The sequence below is a fragment of the Pundamilia nyererei genome, unplaced genomic scaffold (assembly GCF_000239375.1).
Source record: "Pundamilia nyererei isolate P.nyererei 1_Seehausen unplaced genomic scaffold, PunNye1.0 scaffold00161, whole genome shotgun sequence".
NCBI lineage: Eukaryota > Metazoa > Chordata > Actinopteri > Cichliformes > Cichlidae > Pundamilia > Pundamilia nyererei.
In genome coordinates, this window is record NW_005187562.1 from 64,708 (window position 1) to 86,941 (window position 22,234).

General features: G+C 39.5%; 2 protein-coding genes across 9 annotated transcripts in view; one reads left to right on the forward strand and one right to left on the reverse strand.

Annotated features, from left to right (window-relative positions):
• Window positions 1-948: 948 nt before the first annotated feature.
• Window positions 949-4,359, forward strand: rps12 (ribosomal protein S12). The gene is made up of 6 exons (XM_005745550.1): window positions 949-987; window positions 1,112-1,158; window positions 2,384-2,500; window positions 2,635-2,737; window positions 3,032-3,133; window positions 4,272-4,359. Exons 2-6 carry the CDS (start codon window positions 1,145-1,147, stop codon window positions 4,332-4,334), a joined length of 399 nt encoding a protein of 132 aa, XP_005745607.1. The 5' UTR covers window positions 949-987; window positions 1,112-1,144; the 3' UTR covers window positions 4,335-4,359.
• A 2,426-nt stretch (window positions 4,360-6,785) lies between these two features.
• The window catches only part of eya4 (EYA transcriptional coactivator and phosphatase 4), a 50,569-nt gene continuing 35,120 nt past the window's right edge, over window positions 6,786-22,234 (reverse strand). For 5 of the 8 annotated variants that reach the window (XM_013913972.1, XM_013913970.1, XM_013913969.1 and 2 more), the window contains 9 exons: window positions 20,985-21,159; window positions 19,620-19,756; window positions 18,238-18,321; window positions 14,369-14,458; window positions 13,756-13,814; window positions 13,312-13,472; window positions 12,802-12,916; window positions 12,477-12,598; window positions 8,888-10,896 (listed from right to left, as the gene is read on the reverse strand). In XM_013913972.1, the coding sequence (XP_013769426.1) occupies window positions 10,607-10,896; window positions 12,477-12,598; window positions 12,802-12,916; window positions 13,312-13,472; window positions 13,756-13,814; window positions 14,369-14,458; window positions 18,238-18,321; window positions 19,620-19,756; window positions 20,985-21,159 (1,233 nt within the window). In that variant the 3' untranslated portion in view covers window positions 8,888-10,606. Of the gene's footprint in view, window positions 7,677-8,887; window positions 10,897-10,976; window positions 11,078-12,476; window positions 12,599-12,801; window positions 12,917-13,311; window positions 13,473-13,755; window positions 13,815-14,368; window positions 14,459-18,237; window positions 18,322-19,619; window positions 19,757-20,984; window positions 21,160-22,234 lie in introns of those variants that run through there. The other 3 variants (XM_005745551.1, XM_005745552.1, XM_005745553.1) reach the window with 3 other exon arrangements.

A 22,234-nucleotide genomic window follows, 5' to 3' on the forward strand; every position in this document is an offset into this window, starting at 1 on the left:
GACTTTAAAGCTGAAATGATAAAATCAGTGTCTAATGTTAAAGCTCACAGAGCTCCAATGAAGCTCAAGTACAATAAAATGTGATGCAGTCTTAAATCATGCATTATAAAGTTCTCTGCAGAGCAATTTATTGCTGTAAGTAGACTTTAGAGATGCATAGGGCCCCCGCAGCCACTAGGGGGCAATTTTTTCCACTTCACTAAAAAGCCAGGAAGTAGCATTGTCACGGTTTAATGTGGCTCCTTTAAAAATACAGCATCACTCTTCCTATGAATTTGCTCTGATTATCTACACATCAAAGAAGATGCTTATTTATTGTATTGTATGCTGTTTTGTTTTCTACTCATCTCATGTTGTTGTTTCCATATTCATGTGAGGGCTGGTTAAATGTATTTATTTATTTATTAGTTGGTAGGGGAGATCATATTTTATGTTATTATGTTTTCTATTGAAAAAATCTATTTCCTAAAATAAAAAAAACACATTTCTGAGGAAAATTATGCATCTTTTGCATTTATGGATTATTATTTACGTTTTATCTTTTTTTAACGTTTTCTTAAAGTTTAAACTTCTTTGGTTTGCTTGTTTTCCTCTAAACATGTAAAGGAAGAAAATTCCAGTAAGATCAAAATCCACTGTTTCTGAGGAGGATCAGTGTTTACACTGTGAAAATGTCCAATGGGAAATGTTGAATGACATTAAGAAGTACCCCATATGACTAGTTTATCTAACGACATGAATAAATGTGCATCTGTCCTTGAGATGTATTTGTCTGAATTGTGTCTGTGGGTCATAAAACGTGTTTTTCGCCGGTATTGGCAGGCCTGAATAATATCTAGGAGGCAACTTGTAGTTTCAGCTGTTAACTAAAGCTACAACAGGCAACTTAGCTGGCGCCACAGTGAGGCGCAGATGGGGCCTGCTGGTGTTAAATTCGCGTCGCGGGCTTATGACGTCCTCTTTACTCGCTGCTTATCTGCAGGAAAGGTGCGTTCCCTCAACTCCTGACACAATCGTCTGGATTAATCAAACATCCTAAGTTGTACATTCATAAGAGTTGGCGCTTTACAATGGATAATAACTTTTATATCACATTTCTTCTTCATTGCAGAACTTTTAGTTCACCATCCATCGCAAATCTACAATGGCCGAGGAAGGGTGAGCAAGACATTTGTGTCTATGATGACTTGATAATAAAAGTTACTTAAACGAGCCGTAGTTAAACTACAGCTGAAATTTGTTTAGGAGAGGATAGTGACCTTGTAAACATAAGCTTTTTGGTAACAGTGTGCTTTATAGCATAAAAGAGAATATTTCACATGAGACAAGTTGCTAGCTTAGCAGGGATAGAGGTTCAGTTATACTACCCCCACGCATGTAGCAATTTACTATAAAATTGAATTGAATAGCCCTTTATTGTCATTGTACATGTACAACGCAATTGTACAACACCAACTGTGTAGGAATAAAATGTAACAGGTCACCAGCCAGATAAATTGCAAACAGGAGAAATGTATACAGTCACAAGAAATGTGTGCAAAAATGAGAGAAAGGCACATAATAGAAAGCTCATAATTAAGGCATGTCCATAGTCCGGTCCAGGGGGCTAATGTTTAACAGGTTTATACAATCACACAATAGTAAATCTAGTTTAAAATTAACCTGAGATACTGATATGCGGCAGCTTCACTGACGTTTACAATTCCTCTTCCCTTTAATGATCACTAGTGTAATCACCTTGATCTTTGTTATATTGCTCTTCATATGTGAATACAGTCAAAGGGTTTAGAAGTAGTAGTCCTGCCTTTAGTGCAGCTATGTATGAAAAATATATGTGGAGTCTTAAACAGGCATGTTTTTCAGTAACTTGAAGTCTTCTCACTGATCTGAAGTATTTAAGGGCTTTGACATGCTAGCAGTAACTTATTTGAAACCTAGTGACAGTGTTGTGTAGAACACTGACTCAGTTGGCCTTTCTTCAGCTCAGATTTAAATGATTGAGAAGCCAAACATGTACACCTTGATGGAATATATCATGTCGTCAGCAGTCTGGCTGCAGTATTTACAACTAATTGTAACTTGGCAAGAGAGGAGTTCCAAACCGTCGTAGTCCAGTTTAGATGCAGGAAGGCTTGATAAACCTGGTATAGATTTAAGTTTTTAGTCTGGATATTATTCTGAAATTTCATTATTGTGTTTTTCTGCCAGCTGAGCTTTTGTGCATGACTGATGATCCCATCTTTTGTCGGATACCCCTTCACTCTACAATGAGTGAGACGCTCGCCGCTCTGACATGCCAAAAGCTCAGCTGAAGAGGCCCCAATTTCTTGTGCTCATCTTCCTCAAAATTGTAAGATTTTTTTTTTAATCTTACTTCCAACAGCAGTCCTGCCGGAGGTGTGATGGATGTCAACACCGCTCTCCCTGAAGTGCTCAAGACCGCACTCATCCACGATGGCCTAGCCCGCGGTATCCGTGAGGCTGCCAAGGCTCTGGACAAGTAAGTCTTAAACCTTTTAGAGAGCTTTAACTTAAAACATCGGAGCCATCCCATCAGTTTAAAGTGTGAATGGTATAATGTAGTAGCCTTTTAATGTGAGTTCTTTTTTCTTTTTTTCCCCTGTTCTTTCATAGACGTCAGGCCCATCTCTGCGTCCTTGCTGCCAACTGCGATGAGCCCATGTACGTCAAGCTGGTGGAGGCCCTCTGCGCCGAGCATCAGATCAATCTCATCAAGGTACTGAATTTGCTTGGGTTTGGTTTGATGTTCATGGACAGTTGGACTGCGTTCTTCTATTTATTTTTTTTAAACCAGTTGCATAAAGTGAATGTAGCACTGCTGTATCGCTGATGACAATTTGGCTCCCTCTACTGAACACTGTGAGGAGATTGCCAATTGTTACCCAATTTCTGTCTGAGATACAGTTGAGCTTGGACTATAATGCACTATTCTACCCGTGCTTATTATTATTTTTACTGTGTTGACTTAAATTCATTCATGAAGTTGAAGTGACCTTTTAAACTCTGGCAGGTTGATGACAACAAGAAGCTTGGTGAGTGGGTTGGTCTGTGCAAGATCGACCGCGAGGGTAAACCACGCAAGGTGGTTGGCTGCAGCTGCGTCGTTGTTAAGGTAATTATGTTGCTTTCTTTCTTTGGCTAGTCTGAATTCACTTGATTAGCCTTTTGATCTATATAGGAAACCTTAAATGGGAATTCAATGAGATCCCACGTAACATAACAGCGAAAGAAACAGAGTTATGAGTTAGGACTATATTTGCCAGTCAAGTGCAGTTGCTGTGCCTCATGCCATGCAGCTGTTTAACTCCTGGCTAGAGAGGAGCCAGCGTACAAGCCCCGTCATCTGCCTGTGGTGTCCGGGGTCCCTAAGGATGGCTACATAGAGTACCAAATGACAGTAGGCAAAAAAGGTGCTATAAAGGCAATCCATGCAATTCCTCTTCCCTTTAATGATCACAATACAACTTTATTTGTCTAGCACATTTAAAACCAGAGGTAGCCAAAGTGCTTCACATCATCCAATAAAACAGTAGTAAAGTACAAAAGCAGATAGCAGAGAAGCTAGCAGGTGGAAGGCATTGATTAACCAAGTATACAAGTACGCAGATAAGCAAGCAAGACTTAATGATAAAAACAATATAGGCAAAGAAAGTGAAGGGCAAGAAAGTACACTTAAAAGGCATGCTGTAGGAGGCCGGGAAGGCTAAGCTAAAAAGGTGGGGTTTCAATCGAGACTTGAAGGTCTGGATTGAATCAGACGTGTGAATAGTATGATAGTATTATAAGTAAGCAGTAGGATTTTGAAATCAATGCAGTGTTTAATTGGAGGCCAGTGAGAAATGGGGTGATAGACTCAAACCTACGATTACCAGTTAGAAGGCGAGCCACGGTGTCATCACTAGTGTAGTTATAAAATCAGGGTTGGTGTATTTAACTCAGTCTAAGCAGCATACCTATACCACAGCTGCAGTAAACATGTGTGCCTGAACTAAATGAAATTCAGAGGTGAGTTGTTGACACGGTGTAACAAGCTGATGACCTCCACACTGCATTGAGCCATAATTTATGACAAAGACTGAAACAAGTAGTGTTTAAATATAGCTGGAGACATGTTAATTGTAGCTCGTTATGTTTCCCTTGCGTAATAAACTTACATTTATTTCCAAATGGCTGTTTAATGTTTGCAGGCATACATGTCTGTGATGTTGGGCTCAGTTGACCTTAATTTTATTTATTTATCCCCCCTACAGGATTATGGCAAGGAGTCCCAGGCCAAGGATGTTATTGAGGAATACTTCAAGTCCAAGAAATGAAGTGTCAATAAAACAATGAAATGAAGCTCTGGAGTGTGTTATTGATTTGAGTTGCTTGGTTAGATATTGAGCATTATTTTACTGTGTACCAATCTTGTTGCTTGGTTAGTGCATCATTTCATGAGCTCTTTCTCCAAATTGAGAATTTCAGATTTATTTATTTTTAATTTTGAAAAAGCTCTTTGCCCTCTGGATAACATTGTTACTGCTTAGCCAGAAAACGTTGATGGTCAAGCAGCATGGATCCCAAATTTGTGGGTATGAATGAGTGAAACTTGAACCGTGCAATGCGCAGTTTTGAAATTCACACCATTGGAGCATCTAGTAAAAGTTCAAATCCTGGTGACCTTAACTTGACCTCAAGTTGAGTCCACTTACTATGATTTAGGCTCCATGGAGTGTTGCTGTCTCTTAGCTGGTTTGACTGAAAACTAAAAAGCCAGTCAGATAATGAACATTGTTGAAGCTTTCAAAACATCTTTAAAAACTTATATAAATTGTTTTTCGTGTAATACTGAATGCCTCTCAATGTATTACATTGAACAGAGCTTTGAAATGTTAAAACGCAAACATCAAATGAACACTTAAATGGAACATTATCCAAGAAAGAATATAAAGGAATAACAGTTACGTAATTGGAGAGAAATGAAATAGTTGAGATGAATACCATCGAAGTAATTGGTTTTCTAGATTGTTCTATTTGCTATAGTACTAGTGTCAAAAAATGACATGAAAACCAGTTCTAATAAACAGCGCTTATGTATTATTATTATTATTATTTTTTTTTTACATAAAATGATGCATGTGAAATCCTTTTGCACGAGAAGCTTACCATTTACCTTGTGCAGCTTGGCAGGTTTGCATAAGTTTCCTCAGGTTACAATCGAGTACACCAAAAAGCCAGACTATCACGAGTTTGTTGCATAATTCTTTTATCAAGTATGACTTGAAATATTTCAATCCTTTGATTTTGGAATTAATTATAATGGGTTATAACTCAAGGAAATCATACATCAAGCCTGATAATTAGAATATTTCCTAAGATCATTAATTTATAATACAGAAATGCCCAGCTTCATTTAAATGGAACTCAATGGAGTCTCCTTTGCCTCAAATTACTGCATCAGTTTGTGGCCTTGCTGAGTTGATAATCAAAGTCCAGTTTGCTTTGACAGCAGCCTTCAGATTGTCTGTATTTTGGAGTCAGATTATTTTTCCATCTACCCTTTGACTTTAGCAACTCTACAGAGAACACGTGTTCATGTTAGATTCAGTTGGGAAGCGATTAGGTTTGGTACTGCAAGCAGGAGCCAGGTTTTGCTGGAAAAAGGAAATTGGCATCTCTATAAAGATTGTAAGCAAATGGATGCATGAAGTGCTTTAAAATCTCCGGGTAAATGGTTGTATTGACTTTGGACTTGATAAAACATAATGGACCGACTACCATCAACACTAGTATTTGACATGAAAATCCAAATCATCAGACTGAAAAAACTTCACTGGGTTAATCTCCACTCTTCCTCCAGACTCGGGGACCTTAATTTTCAAACGAAAATCCCAAATTTACTTTAATCTGAAAAGATGACTTGAGACTACAGAGCAGCAGTCCATTTCTTTTCCTCCTCAGCTCAAGTAAGATGCTCCTCGCATTTCTGGTTCAGCAGTGGTTTGACATGAGGAATGTGACATTTGTAGCCTCTTTCCATCTGGTGTCTCCTGCACTGACACCAGCCTCGGTCCACTTCTTGTGATGCTCACCCAAGTTGTTGACAATGCCCTCAAGGCAGCGGGCATCCCCATTGCTTGTGCACCTTTTCCTACGACAACTTTCCTTTCCAGTCAGTTTTCCATGAATATCTGTTGATACAGCACTGTGAACCAGCCTTTCAACAGTGACTTTCTGTGGCTTACCCTTCTTATGGAAGGTGTTAATGATCATGACCCGGAGAACTGTCAAGTCAGCAGTCTTCCTTAAGGTTGTGGGTACTTGAGCAGACCAAAAGAGTGTTTATACTGCTTGAAATCAAGTATTCTGATGGTTTTTATGAGCTATAAATAAACCGTAATCAAATTAAAACAAAGGCCTAGAATTCTCCAAAGTACATAAAATGGATATTGAATATGGGACAGTTATTATTCTGAATTTAGAAAAAAAAATCAAAATATTCTATTGTTTGTCATCTCTCTCAGTACATCAGCATGTGGGTTTTCATGTTTTTTTAAGCAAAAACCATGAAAATAACCTTAAGAGGAGTCAGGTATGCAGTATAAGGTTCAAAGGCAATCTGTTCAGGTAGAGCACAATAGGGATGTTAAACTCTAGCTTTAGGCTCAGTGTGCTCTCCCTTCTTATTATAGCCCTGTCATTTTGTGACTTTAGTTTCAGAGTATCACAGGTTGTGCTAAGGATCTTGTTTCTTTTATGAAAGAAGATGCATAGGTCATGTGGATAAGTTTTCTCCTTTATATCTACATACATAGACATTTCTGAATAAAGAAAAGACATTCAAACACATTAAGGCACAACACATCATGATGCACATCTTCAAGCCCCACCCACCAGAAAGAAAACAAAATACAAAAACCAGAAGGAAAAAACAAAAGAGCCTCAAAATTTCCAATTATTTGACCAAAAAGAAAAAGAAAAACAACCCCAAAACCCTACCACTGTCATGTAAGTTTATTGTAAATAATTTACACAAATTTCTACCACAGACTGCATTCTTTTGTCGTGATTATTATACCACTGGGAACAAAACCCTTACAAAAAAAGCTGTTATCCCAGTATACATGATATGGTCTGTACAGAGAAGCCTTCAAATTAATGCATAGCCAATGATCTTCCCCCCCCAAGTGATGCCACAAGTCCTCATTTCCACCTGGGTGCTCTGACCACAAACTAGATCTCAAGGGAAAAAAAAAAATCCTCCCAGTCCAAGGAAGGTCTTAAGCCTGCTACAGCTGCAAGAACAGCAGACTGGATTTTCAGAGGTCTGTCCCCAGCATCAGGACCAGGGGGGCTGAGCAAGGATGTATCGGATAGCCTTTTCCTAATCCCACTTTCCTCTTCTTTACCTCCTTTAACCTCTTAAGACCGTTACGAGTTTGTAAATCCAGACATTCAAAAACAAGACAGGAAACGAAAGTAATCACAGAAACACTTGCAGTGTCGTGTGTTCTTAAATAGTTATACAAAAGAAAGGGGCTGCCTGGCTGACCGTGTCCATGTGACAATGCAATGAGTCCATATTGCTATAATAGTTACAGGTACTCAAACTCCAGTGCTTGGTGTAATGCCAGCAGGTCAGAGTGACTTGATATCCTCCAGAAAGGCATGTTGTGCTGCGGAGTGGACACACATCATTAAAATCAGACGTACAATTATCACTGTTGCACACCACCACCGCCTAACCACATGCAAGCTACACTACTGTAGCTTGTAGCTGCACTGCAAACAAAAATCCATGCATTTCTAAGGCTTTAAGACAAAGGGTGGCATTTTGGGAATTATGCTTATCCTTCTGTTCAGAAGGTTACATCAGATGACATAATTTATATCACTCATCTCTCCCCTCTTGGTGAAGCTACAGCCAGCGGTTCGTCAGTTTAGCTTAGCATAAAACTTTTAAAAATAGGTACCTTAGCCTTAAAAAAAGCACAAAAATCTACAAAGGGCAATTCTCAATATCACCAACTTAATTGTAACATATATGTATCAGCAATAATATGTACAAAGAACTTTAAAAAATGTATGAAGGATAACTTTGAAACACTCATATAACCCATAGAAAATTCCTGCAGCTGTTGTTTTTGACTTTTGTTTTCATTATAATTAAATCAACAAGATATAACTAAATTGGTGAGCTGTAAAGACTAAGAAATTTTTACTTTTTAAAACACCAGTTTCCCCAATGTTTCCGGCCTTTATGCTAAGGTAATTTAACTTTTTGCTGACTGTAGCTTGAAGTCAATAGTTTCCTAAAAAGCTTTAACAGTAGTGCCAAAATTGTATGTGGGAAGTTTTTACATCCTGTTCTACATTTTATTATGTTTTAGACTAATCTTGAAATGAATTCAGTTTTTTTCTAAACACAGTCTACACATAATACTCCACAATAACAAAACAGAGTTTTCAGAGTCCTGTGATACTGTACTAAAATTAGAGACAGAAACATTGTCTTCATGCGTAACCCCAAAAAACTGTTGGGTCACTCTGTGAAATGTGAATAAAAACAGAATGCAATGATTTGCAAATCTCATAAACCCATATTTTAATAAAGATATTAAACTGAGAAAATATACCATTTTATGAGAAATGTTGGCTTATTTGAAGTTGATGGCAGCGGAATATCACAAAAAAGTTTGGATGGGGACAAGAAAAGCCTAAAAGTGGTGCTAAAACAAATATGTAGATGAAGAGTTTGCTACTTATCAGGTTAACTTGACGCAGGCTATTAAGATGATTGGGTATGAAAAGATCATCAGGTTGAATTCAGTTTTATTTATAAAGCACCAAATCACAGCAACAGTTGCCTCAAGGTGCTTTTTATTGTAAGGTCTTTACCTTACAATATTTAATATGTGCATTGAAGGAGACATCCTGGTCAAAAAAGACTCCAAGACTCATCCCAGTGTTACTGGAGGCCAAGGTAAAGCCATCCAGAGTAAGCATCTGGTTAGACACTGTATCTTTAAGATTTTTAGTACAATAACCTCAGTTTTGGAAGTGGAAAACTGTTCTGCAGTCAGATGAATCAAAATTTTGGTAAAATGGATTCAAGAGTGTTCAGTTCGAAAGCCTGCATTTCTGATGCTATGACACTGGACTGTGTGAAAGGAACAACATTCCTTTCCCAAAGGTCCAGGAGCTGGTTTCCTCAGTTCCCAGACATTTACAGACTGTCGTTAAAAGAAAAGGGGATGCTACAGAGGTAAACATGACCCCTGTGTTGTGAATAGACTGATGACCCAGTGTCAGATAAGTGGCAGAAGATTGATGGATGGATGAATGGATGGATGATAACAAACCTGTTGTTATGACACTCACAGTTGTGGCGCTTCCTACTTTTATTAAATGTTCTCCTTGTTTCAGCCAAACTCCGTAACTGGGACGGAGGCCATGTAACTAAGAACCCAGTAGTCACTATGAATAAACTCCTTTGTAGGGATGGGAGAAACATTCATTAAGACAGTAATCCAATCTGATCTAAAATGAAGACAGACGCATGGAGGAAACTAGGCACTGGGCATCACCTCATTAATTCCAATCCTACAGTCAAAGACAGAGGTGGCAGCATTATGCTCCATCAGTAATTTTCTGTCAAGTACTGGGAAACCAGTAAGGATAGAGGGAATGATGAAGGCAGAAAATATAGAGAAATCCTGAGTGAAAACCTTTGTCAGAGTGCTCAGGATTATATTTCAGCAGGGAAAAAAAGGCCCTAGTGCAATGCCAAAAAAGCACAGGAGTGGCTCTGGGAAAACTCCTGGACTGACCCAGCCAGAGTCCAGACCTAAACACCTCTGGAGAGTCCTGAAAATGTCTGACTGAGCTGGCTGATGTTTAACAATTTTGCTAAGGAGAACTGGAGAAATCTTCAAATGAAAGCTTGAAGGTTCATTTCCGCTCGCTGCTGCCAAAGGAGCTTTAACACAAGTGAAGGGTAGTCATGCAAATGGGTAATTCCAGGTTTTTATTCTTAATAACTTGACAAAACACTTCAAAATCCTATTATACTAGGTTCTTGTGGAGTATTGTGTGTAGACTGATGGGGGCCAGGAGGGGGACTGAACCAATTTTAAGATGATGCTAATGTTGAAAACCATCCAAATCCAATGTATTTAGTGCTCAGTAAGAAAGTAAAAAAAAAAGAGTATATCCCAAAATGCAAAGCCATCTTTTAACAACCCCAGCACCCAGCACGATGAATGAAACCCAAAGCTGTAGAAGAGAGGATTAAGAAAATATTCTGGTGTAGCAAACTTAAAATAGATCACTACTTATCTCCCTTTTTTTTGTTATACAACTACAACATCAGTTAAAAACACATAACAGGAGACACGTCACAGGATACGGCAGGATCATTGCTCTGAACAAATGAGGCCGTTCACAGCCCAGTCAGCGTGTACATTTACACAGCCATTCATTACACAATTGCAGATGCCAATGTCAATCTAATAAAAATCTGTTATTGACACAAATTTGGAATAGCTGACGCTGAAAAAGCTGGTGCAAAAATATCCATCAGCAGCTGAGGCTCATTCTCAAATTTTCACTCTGACGGCTGCAAAAGTCTCCTGTCACCCCATGAAAAAAACAAAACAAAAACCAAAGCAAGTAGACCAGAAAAAGTAAAGGACCAACACAAAACTGCAGCAGCAAAGAAAGGCGGGCTTCGTCCAATCAGAGCACACGCTGTGCTGAGTAGGCGGGGGTCACGGTGAGGTTGCGGGTCCATTACCTTTTTGGCCGCCTGTTCCTCTTCCACACCGTCCCCAATTACAACATACACTACTTTCCTGCCAAACCTTTGCATTATGCGTTCAAAGCAACTCTCTTTTCCTGCAAAAAACAAATAAACAAGGGGGAGGAAGGAGGGTCACATGGTCAGAGGGGTCAAAGTTCAGGTGTCATTTGTTTACCTGGCTGGCGGCATGCTCTTCATCCTTTCCATCGCCAATCACAACATATGTAATGTTTGTGCCAAAGCGGGAGACTATACGCTCAAAACAGCTTTCTTTGCCTGGAGACAAACAAATGGCTTTCACAGGTTTTTCCTTTGTTTAGATGGAAATAAAACACAGGAAGAGGCAGAGCTGTGCGTACTAGGGTGAAGTGAACACACACACAAACACACAAGATGGTGTCTACTGATTTAATAGTTAAAAATAGCGTACCCAGAAGTGGCGTGGCATCTGACCTTAAACACTAGCTTTTAAAGATATCAGATTGTTACATCTGTTTGAATCAAGGCATATCACATAGTGACACACACATACATTTCCTGAGTGTTGTATCTTTCTACCCAAACCCCAGTCTGAGTTGTTTTGTTTCCACTCTTCAATAAGTCAGCACTGGCCATGGTTGCGGTACACTGTCACAACCAGCTGAGGTTAGAGTCCGTTCAGAGTGTAGACGTGCAGCCTGAGCGACATGTGTGTCGAGGCCAGATCGGGAATGCACGAGCTGAGTGCGGATATAATGCTGGAAGAATACTGTAAGTGTGGGGATAAGTAAGTCATACTAAAGACACTCAACACCCACACAGGTGACTTCGCCTAATGTGGCAAATGAAACATCTGCTGGGTGGAGCTATGTTTCGGATTGTGTGACGTCATCCACCTCAAAAAGATCATCTTCCCTTTCAATCAAAATCATTGACATTAGTAGTATAAGAGCACACGTTTAAATTAGTCTTGAGTCACCCCTTACTTGCTTCTAGCTATCCAGATTATCTTGCAGTTTGTTTAGCAATGGTCTCGATATTTATTTATTTTTTGCAGCTTTTTCATCATTTTCAGTCGAGTTCTTATATCTGATCATTTTCACAGGGATGATTTTTTTGCTTGTTAAGCCATTTAACATCTTAACACTGACCTATGAGTCATTCAAGCATAAAAAAAGGAAAGGATGCAGTAAAAGCATACCTGGATTTAAAACACCCACACACCCACACACCCACACACACACACACACACACACACACACACACACACACACTCTATTGACGGAGAGGGGGAGATTTGAATGTCTTTAAGAAGCCTGGAGAACTATTCCTGATGGCTGCTCAAGGAATCTACCAGAAAGCCTAAATAAGAGAGTCCAGGCTGTGTATAAAAGTGGTCATATTAAACACTGACTTTCAAACTTGTGTGAATTGTACAAATGGACTGTTTTCCCGTGTGTGTTTATGCATGTTTTAATAAATCATTGCACCTATTTCCCATTTTCCTAGAAAAACAAAGATATGAGGAGTGACTCAAGTCTTTTGCACAGTACTGTATCTATCCAGTTACTATTTTATGACTTCTATTCCACAATATATTGTATTATTTAATTCAGTCCATGAATGAAATCATTAATTTAGTCTTTGTTTTAAATTCATGGACTGTGTACAGATGCGTGTGTTTACGTGTGCTTACCTATTTTTGTTGCACTGTAAATGTTCTCAATAGGAAAAACAGATCCCAGACTATATAAGAGAACTTTGGCCAGCGCTGGTATGAGCTGTGTTGTGGTCACCAACACATTTACACAGTTACTCCTGAGGGACAAAGAGAAAGAATAGGCCATATTATGCACAGTGGAGGTGGGTAGGTAAATGCATGAATAGATTCCCGAGTGCCTCTAGTGTCCACTGGTGCTCAGGTCCAACCCTAACTCTTAACCACGGAAATCAAAGGAAGAGAGGACTAGAAGAGACATTGCCATCTGTGTAAATCGTGGAAATAAAATGGAAAGTGGCACCTGGAGCTGATTATGGACAGGGACTTGAGTGCGTGGGTGAGCCAGGAGTCAGTCAGAGCTTCCACCTCAGCTCTGAGCTGCAGCCAGGCGTCTCTCTTAGCAGGACCCAGCAGACCTAAAACACAGCACCAACTTCTTTACTCTATAAGCACTCTACAATGCACTCCAATTTTGTTTGAGCAATAAAAAATAAGCTGTATTTGCTGTATTTGTATCTGTGTCTATACTGTTCCACTATTTCATTGCACAGTGTTCCCTGTGACAGCAAGGGACTATTCTATTCTTCTATTCTGTTATTAATTAACTTGAATATTTAAATAGTCCTATACAAAGTTAAACCCCCCCAAAACAAAACAGTTTTTTAACATCTAATAGATGATCAGGACTGAATGCTCCCCCCTTTCCCAGACAGAGTGTGAATATAATTTCAGAACATTTCAACTCCTGTAGAGTTTAACTAAAGTAAAACTCATTTTCAACTCCGTTCTGAGTCTATTCTGATTGGCTTACCCCCCACATTGTTTTTGTACGTGCTATACAACTCTTTGACTCGTCGGTAGCGGAAGGCCAGTTTCCTCATCCAGTCGACTCCACCGCGGACGCCCGTAGCCAGGCACAGGTTTGCGCTGGTTGCAGCTGCATGGAAGCCATCAGTTGCAAAACTGTAAGTACTGTCAATAATAATAATATGTTTTATTTGGAAATCTGCTCTGGTAGAAAAAAAAACAACAAGATGGTTATTTGTATTTTGGTATTGGTATCACAAACATAACGGCAAGCATTTATTTGTAAGAATGCAGTTAAGTATCATCTACATACTTTTAAAATTTTAGTCATCAAGTTAATATTAAAACACAAACTGGACAAATGTTGTTAATGTTTATCTGAATATATGATCTACAGAAATGAATGAATACTACAACTTTACACAAAAGTTAATTTTTAAATAATCACCTTAAGTCCTGGCCATTGTCATCTGATGACACGTCATCAATATGCACCTGATCACATTCCTGTATACAGATACACATAAAAATAACAATTATTGCAAGCACAATGTGCCGAAGATAGAATATAGACATGTTGTGACATTTACAGTATGTTAACTTCATTTTCACCACTAGAGGGCAGCAGTTGTATCTAACTGGGTAATGGTTTGGACCTCAGGCTTCCTCCCACAGCCCAAAGTCATTATGTTAATTCAATTCAGTTCTATTCAGATTTTATTCCTATAGCACATTTAAAAGCAACAGAGTTGACCAAAGTGCTTCACAATTAGTTAAGAACAAGAGAAAACAATAGAGAAACAAATACAGATAAACGAGAAGACGATGTATTAACTTAAAAGTCAAAAGTTAAGATAACTGTTGATTGTAAATTGGCTTTAGATGTGACTGTGAGCACGAATTTTGACAGTGGTGTGCCCTACCGTTTGCTCAGTCCAAGCTGGTGTATGATAAGGTGTGTATATCAAATCAGTGGAACAATGACATTCTCAACATTACGCTTTGTGCAAAAGCTAAAGACGGAGCAAAAACTGTTGACAATGTTAACAGCTGTGACTCACCTCCAGGTCATTAAAAAATAAGTGTGTGTCAGCCAAGTTGAAGATCATCTCTTCCATCCTCAGACCCAGTGTTACCGCCATGGGAGGGTCCTAAGAGAAGAGGAAGATAACATCATCATGACATCAACATGACAACAAATTTCCAGAGTTAATACTTACTCCCACCTCAAAAAACATTTTAGACCCCCCACCCTCAACAAACCCCTATTTGTATACTTGGTACGTTCCGCTCATCACTGCAGACGCTGACAGACAGGTTGCACTTGTTCTGTCCCATCAGCATTCCTTACGTTTTGAGGGGGGGGAGAGAGCAAGATTGTGTCCCTCCATGTGTGTGTGTTGCAAATTGTAGGTGCCCTCAAAGGGAGATACCTGGAGTGTATGTGGTGTGTGAATGGTTTGTGTGTGTCTATGTGTGTGTGTGTGCGGGCGTTCTGGAGAACGCGGCCTGCACTGCCAGGCTAGCGCTCAGCTGCAAAAACCATCATCTGTGATAGGTCAGCAAGGGTCGACAGCTTGCCGCACGATTCGCTGACGCTGTCAGACGACCAGAATAGAAAGAAAGTAACAGGAAGGAGAGCGAAAGTGAGCAGGCGAGGTGCTCAGGCACGGAAAGCGAGAGAAACTGGCGGCATTCATGAATGTCAGAAAGTGCAAAAGGATGTGCATCTTAAATCAGAAATTTGCTAACGGTGAGGAAGACTGAGGACAATCGCCTAAAGTCTTTTTCATTTAATCAAAACTGTCACCACATATACTTATGAGTTCTGTACCATAACAACACATGTTACTGAAATTTGTTATCTCCGACACACAGTGAATGACAGAGATTGAAGAGCATCTGTTAAATCTCCACTATGACTCATCACTGGCTATATTCTACGCGCATACAAAAGTCAATAACTCCTACTTGTTATTGCTAAATAACTATTATAATATTACTGCACAAAAATCCAGATGCACTCTTCACCTTCGCTGGTATCACTTAAGCTCTGGAAACTCAACACTTCCTCATGATGTGAGCAGCATACTAAGTATAGTAAGAAACAGAGAGTGAGATTGGCTTGTGCGATAAAGACGTCTATGCTTGTATTGACAAAAAGGCAAAACATCATTTGGAGCAGCTGTATCCTCAAAGCTCCATGAGAGGGGCACTTAGGTCTTGTGGTTTCTATGTTAATAGTGTAAACACTATTTTGGGTGAGGTGTGAACAGACACAGCTGCTGCTATATTTCTCAAGGGCAGCGGCAGAAAACAAGGTGAAAAAAATTCTCTCGCAAATATTTTCAGGCAAATATTAGGAGGCATATCCTTTTTTTTTTTTAATGCAGATGATTTGCCAGTTGTCATGAGCCATGCGGGTAATCTGACATGGCGTGCTATGAGAGGGTACATTAAACCCCGATTTGAGTTCTTGGAAACATCTAATTCACTAGTTTGCAAGTCAAGACAAATGCAAAACCTCACTTCTTGATATTACCATTCAATTCAGTGCTTCTCTACAGAAAATACAACACAAAGAGGCTGAATTATCCATCAAGACCACGTGTGCCCTCGCTCTAAACATGGCATTTTACAACTCACCAGGGCCTGTCTTATGCCCATTAAATCCCAATTGCCAAACCTTAAAGTCCACAAATGCAGAACAACTAGGAAGCACATCAATGCCTGCAAACCCTATTTGTAAAAAGCCTGGGCTCCTATGCCTAAATGCAAGTCGGGCTCCAAATTGTGCGTACGCTGTGCCAGCTTTTGTTCGACTGCCAAACAGCAATATCAGAACGGATTTATGATGCAAAGTCCGTACAGGCGGGCTGGTGGCCACGCCGGTGCCCACAGGAAACGACATCACCCAATAAAAATCTGCAGCCTTGGCTACGCGGGACGACCACAGATCAGTTCCAAGAACATTTTTTATTAAAATAAAGGGAACTATAAACAGGGATGCTGTTATGGGAGAAGGAGAGACCACCAAATAAGTTCACAGAGAAAAGTGGAATAAACATCAGCCCAAGTAAGAAATTAGCACATTAAATTATCATTCAATTAAAGAAAGCATTGGCAATTTAAAGACTTGTTTCATAATCCATTAGATTATCATCCCAAATTGACCGTAACATTCCTGAAGTGGCTGATGTCATTTTGAAAAATCTACAGAGACAAATGAAGCTTATTCACTTTGCATGCTCATTGTCAAAATCAAAGTAAGGATGGAAACTCTGGTTTCAGAGATGGTGTATGAAGGTGGAGTATTGGTCCCTAAAAATCTGCTTCACTGATAGATCCTCACTACATTATATAATTTACCAATTTATGGTAAATTACCAATTTTAATCTATGTTGATTGTATCTTTTCAAGAAAACATTAACTTTCAAAGCTAAAATTTAACCTAGCATTTAACGTTATTTTCCACCTGTAAATAAGAAGAGGTGGGATGTGTTTTCAGAATGTGGCCATGTACCACCAAAAAAAAAGCTCCACACCTCACTACACCACAGGGCACAGTAGCCTGAACAGTAAACCACCACCATATATTTTCTTCAAGAGAGTAAGTATACCCTTGATTAACTATGCAGCAAGTGTGAGCGCCCTTATAACAGCAGGAATTTTAGCTGTTTAATAGTGCAGATCATTCAGGTGTGCCCAAATCTCCCCAGCAAATTCACCTTAAAGTTATACCGTGAAATGTTCAGACAAATAGCCAAAACCCCAAGAGCTACATCTTAGACTTTACAGGTCTGTGGTAGCATACTAAATGCTCATGACAATGCAATTAGAAAAAATACTGAACAAGAATTGCTAGCTTGGAAGTGTTACCAGAAGAAAGGCTCCCAGGCAGGGTGAACATGGAGGCAGAATTTAGGGATGTAAAGTTGCTTCTGAACAAACCACAGGAACTTTTAGAACAATGTCCTTTGAACAGACGAGACCAAAGTGGAGATGTGTGGCCATAATGTGTGATGTTTAGAGAAAATCAAACACAGAATATCAGCACAAATGCCTCATACCAACTGTCTGCCACAGCGGTTACACAGGGTGATGATTTGGGTTTGTTTTGCAGCTACAGGACCTCGGCACCTTGCAATCATCGAGTTGACCATGAACCGCTCTGTATACTAAAGTGTTCTGGAGTAAAATTTGAGGCCATGTGTCTAGCAGCTAAAGCTGGCCCAAATTGGGTCACAAAAAGGACAATGACCTCAAGCACAGCAGCAAATCGACAACAGAATGACAGAAAAAGGAAAAAGAAAAAACAAACAAACAAACAAGGCAATCAAAGTCCAGATCTAAACGCCACTTAAGTGCTGTGGACATCAAACAATTTAACAAGTTATTGCTGCTAAAGCTAGCTGCACAAACTATCGAATCATTTGGTGTACTTAGGGCTGCGTTACATAGCTGAGGTGCAGCTTAGCAGACAGCTGCTGGGTGCAGCTGCTGGTGTCAGCACCAACACGCCACACCTCTAATAATGCGTAACATTAGGTGTCATCACTTAACTGGGTGAGTTTACCTCCTGTTCTACTGTAACAATTTTCGTTTTCTTTCTGTACCAGATTTTTAAAATGAGTATCCACATGAATAGACTCACTTGGGGAGTTGAAGGTTCAAGAAACAACACTGGCTTTATTTTCATGCCCACCTTTTGTAAAGTTCAAGATTAGGCCCTCCTCTCGATGGCTCAGTTATAATGGATGATCTATTATGAGTTGTGTTAGTAGTCAAACTGATGCTCAAGCTTTAAATCTGGCACGATGTGAAGGTTCATTGCTCGTGAATCCAATGGGCAGTCAAGCGTAGATACATATAGAAGCTTTACGAACAGTAAACTTAACGTAGCAAGTAAACACAGTAAAACAGTCTTACCTTGCCATATTTTTGTGCATAGGAGCCTGTGAGCAGAGAATGGAAGACAATAATCGTCTCATCCAGATCCCAAACAAACACCCTCTGCACATCACAACAAAAAAGACACAATGCAAGAAATTTGAATCTATTCTTCTGATTTTACAAATGGCCCTTATTTAATAAGTACATTTATTTATTAAGTACAAATGTTCTGATTTATCAACATTTTCATTCCTGAATTTACTTACACTTCATGAACAAATGTAGAAGTGAATCTGTACATGAAAATATTATGATTGTCTAGGTGGAGTTAGGAAACAGACAAACATAGGCTACAATCATTATAGTAAGATGATAGCATGATTATTATACTACTATTATTGCCTATTGGTTATTATTTATTGCTTTCAAAAACACCATAAATCAATAAAATGCTCAGAATTACAGTCGGCTTTAACCTAAAATTAAATTGTATGTAAAGAAAACAAAGTAGGAGATATAAAGATGCAGACTTTAAAGTTTTTACTTAAACATATCCCAGCATTCATTTTCTCTTATCTTAAAATATCTGGTCTTCCATTAAAAATGACTTCTATTATTGCTGGATGTCATCACCTACAGTCTAATATCTTGGCACTATCCCACTGGTGCTTTTTATTTATTTTTAATGAGTTTCTCATCACAGGCTGACAGATCATGTTCTCCTTGTCGTCCATCTGTTTTCTTCTTTTTCTTATATTCTGTTAGCCTTTTTTTCACATCAGCTTTGATGTCCAAACCTGAGCCACAGTGAGCGTTCTCAGGAGAAACAATATTCTAAACCTCTGTTATTTCAGCCGGAGCCTCGCTTTATGAAGAGGGCGCCTTTTCTGTCCTCGTCTTTGGAAGCGATTGTTTCAGTTTCTTCAGTCTGTCTCCTGCTTTCTTGCTTTAGAGATGCAGGCTCAACTCTCACAACGCTGTCACCACTTCTTTCTTTTTTCCCCCTGCCATCTAATCTAATTCCATCTAACGGTAAATGCTTCCTTATATAGTGGGACGGAGCAGGATGCAGATTGCACAACCCTGCTGTTTCACAGTTTGATTTACTAATATAATGCGCAGTAGTACAAATAAAATAGTCCGGTGTACAGATTTTATAAATCTGCTGTTAATATAGCATCTACACTTTTTTGTTTTGTTTTACATATATGCATATTAGCAAATAAGGGCCAATATATACATTCAGGCCTGTATTGACAATGACAATGACTCTAATAGCTTCTGCTTGATTGAATTTGGAGACTAAAGTAAAGAAACAGGACAAAGATCAAAGAAAATACCATGTGTCCATGGAGAATTGAAGGGAGCATTCATTCAGTAATCTCGGTGTTCTCAGTGTATGTTTTCTAGTCTCTTACCTCCAGGTCACTATCAGGAGGAGGGGAGGGGTTGTTCTTGCGGCCCCTGCCCCGAGACTTAGACCCCCCACTCCGGCAGGCTCTGTCATCCAGCTCTTTGATGGGTGTGGAAGGGCTCTGCACTGTATCAAAGTCCCCTGAGAGTGTATATAAACACACACAGGGCTTTTGAAACATTTTAAATTTACATGTGATCAAATATCTGTCTTAAACTGCACAAGCAATCACAAACTAAAGTCACTCCATTAAAAGCAGCACTAATGATGTGGTTTGAGGTGATCCCACAGGTGCTCTGGAGTTGTAGCCACTTCAGGAGAAGCAATAATTCAAACCCTGTACAGTAATAAGCCATGTTGTCAGGTTTAATAATTCAAGGTAATTGGCATGACGGATCAACTTAAAGGCTACCAAGAAACCTAAACAAAAGTACCACCGGTATTCTGACTGATTCATGACAGCGTGCACATGCAAAGATTTAACAGGGGAGTGGGAAGATTGAAGTGTGCAATAAATTAGTTAGGTTAGGTAATGTGATGCTTCTTGCTAAGATACAGTACATAGAATTTTCTTGAGGAGAATACATGGGAATGCTCCCAAAGGCTCAAACACACACACACGCACGCTTTCCTAACGCCATATGCTCCCACTGCTGCGCGGTAACTAGAACCAGACTCTGAGCTTCGGCTCGCATATTATTATGTCTCAATCAGGGAGAAAAAGGGAGGGGGGGTGGAGAGAGTGAAAGGGGGGGGGGGGGGGGGGTGGATAAAGATACTCACACACAAGAAAAAGTTGGTGATAAAATAAAAAAAAGACACTACTGGACAAAGAGCGAAAGAGAAAAAGTGAGAAAGCCAGCGGAAGAAAAAGAGCTAGTGACAGGAAGAATGATAAGCTCCTTTAATCAGGCTTTCTGAATTACAGCCAAAATAAACCAAATAATAATATGGAAAAAACGAAAAGCCGAACACGAATCCATATTCCTGAGCACAAGTGTGCAGTTTAAGTCCTTCTTGCTTCCCACTTTCTCCTCCGGCTTGCCCACCAAAGTGCAATATTTAACGTGACTTGTCTCTAATCAAAGTCTCGGACGCTAATGTAAACACATGTCGATTCTCCAATTAGCCAGCGCAATGCCAGGTAACTATGGCTACAGTCTAAAGTTACTTCCTGTGCTTCATCATCGTAGAAAGAGGGCTTTGAACTCGGTTAACTTAAAACTGTGGAAACAAGATTATGAAACCGCAATCAGAAGTGGTGAAAAATTCTTTTGACATTTGTTTGCATATTTATGAAGTTAGAGCCGGGGTGTGGTGTTGGTAACTCGACTGCTTCTTTCTAAACTATGCCCATGTTAACACAAACCTGGGTGAAGTTCAGCAGCCTGTCCGGTTATGGCGGGGGTGGGATCTTGCAGCTGGTAGGCTGCTGTGGAACCGGTGCCATCCACGTTGTTGGAGGTCATGTACGTCCCGTAAGGGGAGGTGGAATAATACTGAGCATACTGGTTTTGGCCAAATGTCGTATATGAGGGATAATCCTGCGGAAAATAACAAGAATTATGAGCACGCAAAGACATACCAAGCAAACAAAAAGAAACAGGGAGACGGAGAGGTTTTCCTGAAAGGACCAGTCTGACTTCTGAGGACAGATTTTACAAGTGTTCCCTCTCATGTCTCTAATCTTTTGTCCCTGCCTTTCTGTATTTTATATCTCTGAAACAATTAAAACCTCGTGCTGCTGCTTTTTACAGACCCAGTGGAGATGGACGTTTTTTATGAGTCAGCTCTCTAAACCTGTCACTACATCCATCTCCAGAAGTCCTTGAACAAAGCCACACACAATAAGAAGGCACAGTTGGTGTGTAGTCATACAGTGCAACACTTGTGCGCACGCTCTGAAGTATCAAAAGGGGTAAAGGAAAAATGTAAACGCAACAGAGTCATAGAAAGTAAGCTTGTTTCTACATAGAGATTTTTACTTTGACTTGCATTTGTTTCCCGGAGACTAACCATGACTTCGACTTTACTTTGCTTAGTTGGTTTAAGGTTAGATTAACCCTAACCTTAAACCAACTTAAATGTTGCAATTCATGCAACTGGAGCTTGCTTCTTTGTCCCCAAAAGAGAGGCAGGTCCCCACAGTGTGACTGTTTAAAAAGATTTATGTCCCCACAACATGAGTAATACAAGTACACACACATACGCACACACTATATTCCCCCTTAATCCACCCACATGGGCCAAACCTTGACTTTCTTCCTGTAAACAGCCACATCTATCATAGTGAGACATTAAAATCCCCCTTTAAGCATTTTTACTACCACAATGCAATTCATCATATGGACATAGAGAAATATTCAGACCATAACACTCTTTCACAAAGACTAATTGTCTGTTTCTCTCCCAGAATTTTCCCTGTTGCAAGGTTGCATTGTGATGATGAAAACTGCGTGGGAGCATGCCTGGAAAACCATTTCTGGTCTGAAATCCTAATGCAACTAATATGAAATTCAGATCCTCTTTCTTTCTTTCTTTCTTTCTTTCTTTCTTTCTTTCTTTCTTTCTTTCTTTCTTTCTTTCTTTCTTTCTTTCTTTCTTTCTTTCTTTCTTTCT

What these genes read in the sequence shown, in the direction of transcription:
- rps12 (XM_005745550.1), top strand. An exon ending in ATCAGATCAATCTCATCAAG is followed by an intron (nt 2,738 to 3,031) that starts GTACTGAATTTG and finishes AAACTCTGGCAG; the next exon opens with GTTGATGACAACAAGAAGCT. An exon ending in GCAGCTGCGTCGTTGTTAAG is followed by an intron (nt 3,134 to 4,271) that starts GTAATTATGTTG and finishes TCCCCCCTACAG; the next exon opens with GATTATGGCAAGGAGTCCCA.